This window comes from Musa acuminata, chromosome BXJ3-4 (assembly GCF_036884655.1).
Source record: "Musa acuminata AAA Group cultivar baxijiao chromosome BXJ3-4, Cavendish_Baxijiao_AAA, whole genome shotgun sequence".
Taxonomy (NCBI): Eukaryota; Viridiplantae; Streptophyta; class Magnoliopsida; order Zingiberales; family Musaceae; genus Musa; species Musa acuminata.
Genome location: NC_088352.1, coordinates 3,091,248 through 3,101,690, shown reverse-complemented (window position 1 = coordinate 3,101,690; position 10,443 = coordinate 3,091,248). Strand labels below are relative to the sequence as shown.

The 10,443-nt window shown below is 37.8% G+C and overlaps 1 protein-coding gene and 1 long non-coding RNA gene across 2 annotated transcripts; both read right to left on the bottom strand.

Moving 5' to 3' along the window:
• Positions 1 to 266: 266 nt before the first annotated feature.
• On the bottom strand, positions 267 to 4,263 carry LOC135635713 (uncharacterized). The gene is made up of 2 exons (XR_010495716.1): positions 4,048 to 4,263; positions 267 to 478 (listed from the first exon to the last, which is right to left on the bottom strand). It is a non-coding gene; the product is annotated as an uncharacterized LOC135635713 (long non-coding RNA).
• A 606-nt stretch (positions 4,264 to 4,869) lies between these two features.
• Positions 4,870 to 5,577, bottom strand: LOC135634554 (uncharacterized). Its single transcript, XM_065144922.1, has one exon. The coding sequence runs from the start codon at positions 5,449 to 5,451 to the stop codon at positions 5,017 to 5,019; it is 435 nt and encodes a 144-aa protein (XP_065000994.1). The 5' UTR covers positions 5,452 to 5,577; the 3' UTR covers positions 4,870 to 5,016.
• Between the last annotated feature and the right edge of the window lie 4,866 nt (positions 5,578 to 10,443).

Below are 10,443 nucleotides of genomic sequence, written 5' to 3'. Positions count from 1 at the left end.
CCCTGATAAAGAAAAACGTATTTTTAGCCCTTACCCTAATGGGGCAACTAATGAGGAAACTGTGTCACTTATGTGATGTTAGCACCACTAGAATTTCTAGGGAGAATGGTATAACTGTAACATATGATGTTTAATTATTTATGGCTTATGCTTCTTATACACCAATATCAAGTATAGGCATTGATGTATGGCATTAGTGGTAACCATGTTTTAACAGGGGGAATTATCTACTGCTACTTCCTTGCCACCACTATGTTGGCATGAGGTATAGGAATATATTTATCAATTCTGCAAGAGATGACAGTGATAGATGAGTTGTTAAGAAATGTTCCAGATTATAAAAGTCTACCACTGGGCCCAGATGGAGTAATATGTCACCTCCTATATAAATCACCTCAGAAACATATTTACCCAATCACAGTGTTGAAGGCCAATAACTTCTCCAATAAAATCTTTCTGGATCCTAATAGTTGTGTCCCTGCAAGACAAGTGTGAATCATTAGTCCACATAAAAATGCTCACAACCCATGTCTCAGGACACTAATCATTTAAAGTTCAATACTGCATATGGTTATGTTCAAGTTCACAACATCAACAGAGAATTGCCTCCAGATGTTAATTTTTGGTCAAGCTATCATTCTGCAGTCTAATGAATCTGAAAGTTTGTATATTTGATAATCCAGCATCTTTACTTGGTTCTCTCATATTTACCAACCTGTGAGAAAGTAATCAAGCCAAATCAAGTTCATGGTAGTAGTAGTAGTAGTAACGAGTCCTCAGCAATATTCCTGAACTTGCTTCCCTTATTTAACATCATATTCAACAGATGAGAAGATTAGCGAAATCAGATCTAGGCAACAAAATAATATATCATCAGGCTTCATCATCAAATCTTAGACTTGATATGTTTTAGTGAAAATTTTCACCTTAAGACAGAATCATGAACACCGTCTTTGAAGTTGTCTGTATGTGGTGAAAGGAAGTAAATGCAATACCAAAAACAGAGTCAAGTGTGGGTCTAGATTCAAATCGATTATAAGTCCTAAGTTAATTATATAATGACATTCAGTTTGAATTGCTTTTTAATGTTTTAATTGGATAAGTTGTGGTTGTTAATTTTGGGAACATCTTGCAAGAATTATCTTATTCAAAAACAAATAGAAAGTAATTAAATCTCTACAGAACCATATATTGGTCTGCTTATGTTAGTACTGTCTTAGTTCCATATTATGCCAACACTTGATACACCAAAAACATAAAGAGAAAACACAAATAGGAACTTGCCAAAGCAGGGGAAAAATAAAAAAGGAAGAAACCTTTGTTATATGTGAGAATCTAAAACAGAAAAGAAAAGAAAAAACTATTCTTTAACAAGATAATCGTTCCAGCCTTTGCATGTCCCAACTTGGATGGAGCTGTGAGAATAAGTCATCAAGAACAGAAGTGGTGGCTCGGCAGATACACGGAGATTGCCAGTGCTGCCATAGGAGAGATCAAGAAGATAAAAAGGGATATATAGATGGCTTTAGCTTGGCTGATATTTATATCATTGCAGATCCCAGACAAATTCAATCTTGTAAGTTATTAGTTGCCATCTTAATTTGCAAGTCCTAAATACGAGTCAAATGGTGTTTAAAAGGGTTCATTTTCGGGTAGGTAACACAGCTAAGACTGAAGAAAAACTAATTACAATGATTTACATTCCCAGTTCGTAAATATCAGTGGTTTTGGTTAAATTACTAATTAAAAGGGCTAAATTACTATAATGCACATCCGATTTAATTTTTTCCTAAAATTGCAAGCATCATTTGGTTTACCCAGATTCTTCCCCTTTCTAGTTTGTGTGGGCAAAACTCTGATTCATCAAATTGTATATCATGCTTTATCTACTTGTTATGTAATCTTGTGACATAGTATAGCCATATAATAAAGATAAAGATCTGAACAAATTTATATGATTCTTTCAAAATTGTAAATGTTTGAAACATTGTATAATAAGTTAAAATTCATAATATACAAGAAAAAAATGGCATTTGGTACTAAAAGGAGGCATGGTTTGGATAAAAAGTCATAAAGTAAAAAAGTAAGAAAATGATCAATTATTTTTGCGTCATTGCCCAATTAATCAAGAATGGTTATGACAACTAATTCATATCACGAATCAACAAAATGCTTGATATTTATATCATCTATGAACTAACAAACTAGATAATATCATATGAACCACGAATTAGATATATAACTGAAAAAGAAAATTACGGATGATTTGGTCCGACACCAAATTTGTTTTCAAAGTAAAATCAGACTGAGAATTTCAAGGTCAAAGCCAATTCCAAAAGAATTGTCCCACCTACCCACGAAAGGTGCGTTGACCTCACCCATCTTTTCCAAAGCCACTAGCCATGAGCATCTCCCTTCCTTCTTACATGAGTACCATAAACCAAGCTACTCACTTAATTTTGAGAGCTATTGTCTCTCTCTACATGTGCTTCCTCCAAATGGAAATAAAGATAAGGTTCCTTAAAGGGAGTTAAATTGGACTTTTTAAATTTGTAGCCTTGTCTCCAAATCTCTCCACTTAAAGAGTAAATAAGGATACTCCCATTCATCATAGGTCTCAGATGTGGAGCCTGCATCTTCCATTATGCAGTATAATATGCAGTACCTTATATATGTCCTAAACATGTCTATATATGTTAATGTAATTTACCTGGTATCACTAATCATAGGACTATTCATTCGTGATCAGCATATAACAATGATATTTCTTGTTCGTTGTATCAAGCAATATATTCATTTATCTATAAGTTTCTCATTTGATATACGATCTTTGCTCACAACTTACTGATCCCAAAGCTGTAGAATAGATCAATAGACAGTATTAAATTTTAAAAAGGTTCTTTCTTTGCTTGTGACCCGTCTGTTCTATGGAAAAGGATGCATGGAAATTTTAGTTTTACCTTTGCTGTTTCAGGTCACTAGATTTCTTGGATGATTTTGCAGAAGAATTTTGATGATGACATTACATTTCTTTTTACTAAGGAACAAACAAGAGCTGCATGATCAGGTCAAATGAAAATTGGATTTTAAAAGAAGCGCTAGCTTCCATGGAGAAGAGAAATATCCAAGAGACAATCATTATAGGGTTGTAGACTGCTGCACACAGAGGCAGCGATCTCCTCCGATAAAAGTGAAATCATGGACAAAGGAACAAAAAACAATGACAAATGTCTCAGATCAAACACAGGTAACTAGGAGAAGAATTATGTAGATTAATTTCACCATATGAATTTTTATATTAGCCATGTTTAATGGGTTTCTACCTTTGATATTGAAGGTTCCAAAGGGGCCTTCTGACAAAACTACAAATTAAACACTGAGGTCAGGACGTGATGTAGAACCCACATTTTCACAACAAAAAAAGTAAGAGTTTATCAAGGGTGCTGCATCTGCTGCTGGAAAATACAACAGAATATATAAGGTTTTCTCAATTCTTTTCAGAATAATGTATATGTTGCCAACAGGTGGATCTACTAATTTAACAATTAAAAATAGATAATCTTTCTCTTTCGTATGAGACATTTTACTTCTCCTTTAATCTACCAAATCTACCTAATAAGAAGATCACATATGAAGCTGTAAATGGTATATCTCTTTTTGAAAGAAAGATCAAATCATAAAGCATCCAGACTCTACAGTCTAGTCCCTTAGGTTTTAATTACCTAATAATAAGATTTTCTTCATCGACACTATGAAAACTTCATGTGCAATATTTCTCCAAACCCTCAATACATTAGATCGAAAGACTTCTGCTAATAGTTTTCGCTAAATTTAAACTCAATAAAATATCAAATAACACTTATGCCGAACGAATAAAAGCATAAATCATCAATAATGTATAGAAGAATGTAAATAATCAAACTGATAAACAACAAAGGACAAGAAAAACCTAACAAGAACGGCAACCAAAAAAATGCGCACCCATGATGAACAATCACGCTAATCCTGCGAAGGAAAAAGCAATTAGCAGTCGAACTCTTTCTTTACCTTCAAGCAGAACAACGGGTTCAAGAGGAGAGCGTGAAAAGGGTCGCCGTCGAGCTCCTCCAGCTCGAAGGTAGTGAACGACGGGGAGCTGTCATTCTGTTTGGCTCCATTCGCTCAGCCACGGCCATCGTCACCGTCCGAGTAGTCGCCGCTGCCGGAGCAGACGGACGGAGGAGGAGGAGGGAGATTCCTCGGAGGTTCGAAAAAGGAATTAGGTTATAAATAACAGCCGTTACACAAACCGTTGCCACGACGATCGCAGCTGGACGTGTACTATTTTTCTGACATGTAACAATAACGGTTTGAGCTAATTGAATTATTACTGAATATTTATCGAGTAATTTGATTGTACATTTAAATATTATTTTCAATCATTTTTCTTTCACGCTAATTCTATAATCGAGTTGTCTAATAATAATATAAAATATCTTTTTTGATGTTATTAAATGACACCTGTAACAGAAAAAGTAAAGTTTTCATGAACTATTTTCTAATCAAAATGAGGAGTATCGAAGATCCATCCTGATGACTCATGTTCATGATCTAATTTTGAGCAATCAAATTGATGTTTGTATATGTAAGCACATATATTTAAATGTTTAAGCACAACCTCAATGTGACATTGTATTATAAAGAATAAAGTCCCCATCGATGCTAACATTGCAAAGGGATTTGGTCAACCCTTTCATATTCACAGGTACACGCGATTGCTGTAATCCATCGGTCATCAACCACGCCTCTCTTCACTTCACCATGGTTTCTTCCTTACAGCTATCTCTGCGGTACAGTCTCTAATAGAGAATAAGGCACAAAAAGACGAACTCGATGAAAACCTACGCGCTCCTTCGATCATTTGCACAGTCAAACATACTTCCAAACAAAGAACCAATCACACCGCAAGCAGAGACGAAAGAAAAAGGAAGTCAGCATAACATAGAGGGATGAATCAGAAGAGATGCATCTGGATGTTCATGGAAGAGAGACTTCTTCGTCTTCTTCTTCGTGGAAGGCGAAGGAAGTCATCGGGGTACGGAGCGGCGTCCGCGGCGACGACAGCTGCCTCCCGGAACTGTCGTAGTGTATCGCCCCTGAGAAGTCGAGCGGCTGACACTTCTCCCCCATGAGTATCGTCTTCTGCCACACGCCGCCCGCCTCCTCTTCCTCTTCGCCGCCGACATGTCTCTTCTTGTCGTCAGTGATTCTCTTGTTGCTGAGGAAGGGGATCAAGCTGACTCCGCGGTGGAGGAAGGGCGCACCGCCACGCCCACCATCCTTCCTCGTGCCGACGGCGGTTAGCTTCGAGAGGCTTGGGTGCGACCGAAGCCTCCTCGCCACATGCGACACCTGCTTCTTGCACGTCTCCATGAGAGCCGACATGGTGTGGAAGAGATCGCCGATCGCCATGATCGCGCGAGAGCAGTGCAAGCGTTTGGTTCTCCTTTAAAGGGTGATTTGCTGTTATACTTTTGTGCCACAGATAAGGGGGCCGGGGGTGACCAGACTCTTTGACTTGGCGAGCTTTTGAGAACAGTATTCTTCTTCATGGTATATATGTGTACATATCTAATAATTGTCTGTGTTTCAGAATTGTTTGTGCAATGATAATGAAACTTGTACATAATTACGTGTTCCAAGTTCAAATAACCATATTTACATTACTCAAATGGTTTTTTATTTTTTTTCTTAGTGAATATGTTGGTTAAAATACACTTATTATCTTATAAAACTCCATCTTAAGTATGAAATTTGAGGAAAAAACATGCACATATGATTCAATTGAATTGGGTGTGTTCCGAAGGATGGATGGGAGTCGACATAGTGGAAGATGATGGATATCCATCAAGCAACGGTGGCCACACGGTGGCGCACTCAAGTCTTTGGTAGGACCCGAGTCCAATAAAAAATCTGCAGCCTTCTTTGAACTCCATCTCCATTCGTGGAAACGATAGCTTGCTTTCTTGATTGTTTTCTTCCTCACTCGGGTTCAGCTTCTTCCCAATAAAAAATCTGCGGCCATCTTTGAACTCCATCTCCGTTTGTGTCAACGATTGCTAGATTCTCGATTGTTTTCTTCTTCTCTTGGGTTCAGCTTCTTCCTTTACTTCTTTCTCAAAGAGTCAACGGTCGCAAATAACTTGTCTAGCAGGGCGGAAGTCATGGAGGTTTGATCCATTCAACGAGTTGACTTGAGAAGTCTTCCGATTAAGTGGAACCCCAAATCTAGTGTAGATCTGAAAATTCTTGGAATGTTGTTCCCTTGGATTTGGGAACAGAGGATTCTTTTTTCTTTCACGGTGCAGAGGATCCTTGGGATGAAAAAGGCAGGGAACAGAACCGAATCATGGTGTTTCTTGTGGTCTAAAGATGAACAGATCCAATGTTTTCATCTTCTCCTTTTATTGTCATCATCAATTGCAACATGACAATGCTACCATATAATGTTATGACAGTAGTGTAATTGGAGGCAGAAGAACTGTGGCAATGATGTCTTTCTTTTTCATAGAACATGAAATTATTTGTTTCGCTGTCTAGCCAAATTATCTCTTTCTCTCTCACGACACAGTTTCCATCACAGAAGGGTAGCTTTGCTTGGGATTAGTTCTTCAAAGGGACAACACAAAGCACCTACCTGTTTGCTGAGCTGCTGATACTTGTTAGTTCTGTTGTCTTTAACTATGGATCATCCATTCTTATATCTTAGATTCTGCAAGCGTAACTTTTTAGAGCAAGTTTTCCATCATCATCATCATCATCAGCATCAATTCTAGCTCAAGACCAAAGCTCTCAACATGCACATGAATCCATCTGCTAGTAATAGTACTGCATGTCAGAGTCCACAACTGACGCAGACTCATGGAGACAGGGATAAGACATCCTCCCCTATTGCGAGGTCAAGGTACGGTCTCTCCAACTGTAGCTCTCTTCTTTAAAGCGACATAAAGGAAGACACAAATGAGCTCTAAGTTTGACAGGTGCAAATCCATCTCAACTCGTGAATATTCTCCCCTGTGAGGAGAGTTAAGAGCAATGCAAATTGTCGAAGGCAGCCATTGCTAATGTTACAGCAGTTATCGAAGTCTTAGCTACTACATGACGAGTGTAAGTGATGCATTCTTAGCATCAAATCCTTCCTTTAGACTTAGAATGCGTCCCTTACATCCATCTTCACCCAGAGGGAAAGAAAACTACAGACATTGAGAGATAGAAACACACAGAAAATATATGCCACCTAGAGATATCGGACCACGAACCTCAATTCCCCACAGTGCAACGTGAATCTCCCAAGAGCCCTGCTAGGGTGGGAAGTAGAGCAAAGGAGACGGCAGCTGCACAGCTTTCGAACCACCACTTCGTTTGTCTTCACGAGCTTGATTTCTTCATATGGATACGAGATGATGCTTTATGCAGCATCTGTATCCACCACCAGGATCACCAAACTTTGGCCAGTAAACCTTAGCCTCCATGAGGAGGAGAGGCAGCTGAACTAAGAGGAGGAAGTAGCACAGCTCAAGTTCAGCTAAAGAGCAAGAGGAGGAACGGTGTTAGGCAGGAGACAAAGTAAAGAAGATATATAAAGGAATGAATGAGAGAGAGAGAGGAATGGTGTTAGGCTTTGTTTTGGACCATAGTGTGTGGATTTTTAAGGATTCTTGGGTTGGGGGTGGGGAGCATGTCTGTGGGGAATGCAAACGCACTTGCTCGGCTTCCAAAGCACGTTGGTAGAAGAGGAGAGAGAGAGAGAGAGAGAGAGATCATATGTATGTGGGAAATAGTATCTTAAAAGGAACTAAACTAAACCATGAAAGGGAAGACATAATGGGACTTGTGTTGACTGAACAGCTAAGATTCACCCACCTTTCCATTCTGCTCAGGCTGTTGATTTGCTTCATGCATGGCTCAGTATGGTGATAGCTAATCTCGGGCGATGAGTTGCCTTTTCCCTTTCAGAACAATCTCCAGTGTAATTATGGGCAATGAGTTGTTAATTATGTGATGCTATAGTAGTACGACAGAGAAACTTGAGATTCTACTCGAGTGAGTGCCACACAACTGTCCCTTCAGAGTTGCATGACAACTCCGGTGTCTATTATTATATACCTTATTTGCAGAAGAGAAGAAATGCAGTAAGATTTTGTGACCTGGACTCTGCATAATTGCCATGCAAGAAGACCTTATCCTGAAAATTTAAATGCTAAACAAGGCAACAAAAAGCAAGAAAAGGAAAACAAAAAAGAAAAAGGCCAAAGATTCAGCATCTAATCAAACAGATGTAAGACAAGAGATACAATCTTATGTTCACTGTGAGGCCCACCCTGGTCTCTTCTGCACATAAAGCATGCAGTCCTAGGAGTGTATGCATACAAGCCGTAGCACTGTGGCTGGAAGGATAAGTCCCTATCTGAGGACAAAAAGACTTGGACTAGTGGTCGAATTGAGAGATTCTCCCCCTCCCTTTGTTAAATCCAACACATCCCTCTTACCAAGTCCAACTTGTTCGATGGTCTCCACCACCACAATCTCATGCATGGCATGGCATGGCATGGTATGGTGTCGCCCCTTTTAATACACCTTTGCCCACCCTTCACGTCATGGGCACGCATCGTTCACGTCAAAAATGGAGTCGAGAAGAAGTAGTGATGAAAGATAAGGAAGAAGGGGTGGGGGAAATGTGTAATGTAGTCGATCATTGGGTATTGACAGGGGGCCCCAACCGGAGGAGGAGGCCTTTGGAAGCGCGCCACGTGTTGCGGGGTGCCGTGCCGCGGGGGCGACATGGAGCGGCGCGTGGGCGCTCGCGTCGATGGGCGGTGGGGATCGGTGCGCACGTCCTCCGCCCTCGCCCGACGGTGGTGGCGACCACTCACTACACTCCCCCCTAAGCCGGCCCAGATGAGGAATTTATTTTTATTTTTTTAATTAATCCTTCCATCCAAATATTATTAATATTTGATTTTTACCGTACTCCAACTTCTGAACAATGATATTAATATTATTAATATTTTTACCGTATTTCAAACAATATTCTTATGAACAATGATATACAAAAATTAAATTATGTATCATTATAATATTTTCAAATAGTATTTTTATGGAGGTATTAAGCATATTATAATCTTATTAAAAAATAATATAACTTATATAGTAGTCAACCAGTTGGCCTTATAGACTGGATCAAGACCAATACCAAGACAGAAATTTTTTGATCTATCTTATAAAGAGATTTTGGGAACGCATGGAAAGATGAATCATTGGTGGAGAAAAATAAAAATGAGAGTAACAATCGAGAAAAGTCTAAAATGAGAGGTTTTTCTTAAGAATTTATCTAATAAATATATATTTATTATTTACTAAAAATTCTAAAAATAATTGATAATTAAACTTATTCAGCACCCTCCATCACAATTAAACATATTTATGTAAGAAATTACTTTTACATTTCATACCAAGAACAAGAAAAAAAATTTAAAAAATAAGTGGGACAGAAATAAGAGAAAGAAAGAATTAAAAAATTTATATATTATTTACTATATATTAATTAATTCGTATGGAGTTTAGGTTCGATGATCCAACAATCTGATGGAAGAATTATGATTTTTTTTCTATGATAAACATAATTTAAAAAAAATTAATATATTTTTTATTGTAAATTTAAAGTATCTAAAATGAAAAGTTCAAATAAAAAGACGATTGCTCGGAAGTTTTCACATCACGAAGTGTGGACAAACTGCAGTAGAGAACACTTGTTGTTAATTATCTTTGTTTCCTTCTCTCATCGATCATCGTTTATTCTCTGCATCATAGTTGTGACCAAGGTATGTAATATCATATTATATCGATGTTTCGAGATTGACTCGGTATGATATGGTATCACACGTACCGTACCGATATAATACTGTAGTATAATCCGTTCAGTAGTGGATGGTCCATGTACTGATAACCTATCGGATCGATACGTACCACTCATATCGGACGGTATGATTCGATATGACAGACCTTGGTTGTGGCAACCCTACTACAACAACAAGAGAATGAGAGAACAAAAGGGAAAGAAAAGGAGAAAAAGAAAAAAAGAGAAGAGATTGAAACCGTAAAAGTCAGAAATGGATACTCAGAAGGAGAGTGAATGAGCAAATAAAAATAGGTATACTTAAGAAGAGGAGACTTAAATTATACTTAAAATTAAGAAAGATATATATTAAAAATCAAGTGAATATATATATATATATATATATATATATATATATATATATATATATAAAGTGTTTTTTGAAATATTACATTATATTGCCCGCCTTAAAATGTGGTTCTACTAAAACATACATAAATTGTGAGCTTTTGAAGTCTTAAATCAGGACGCCATTAATTAAAAGCTTTCGATAGCCTTAGGTTTCAAGC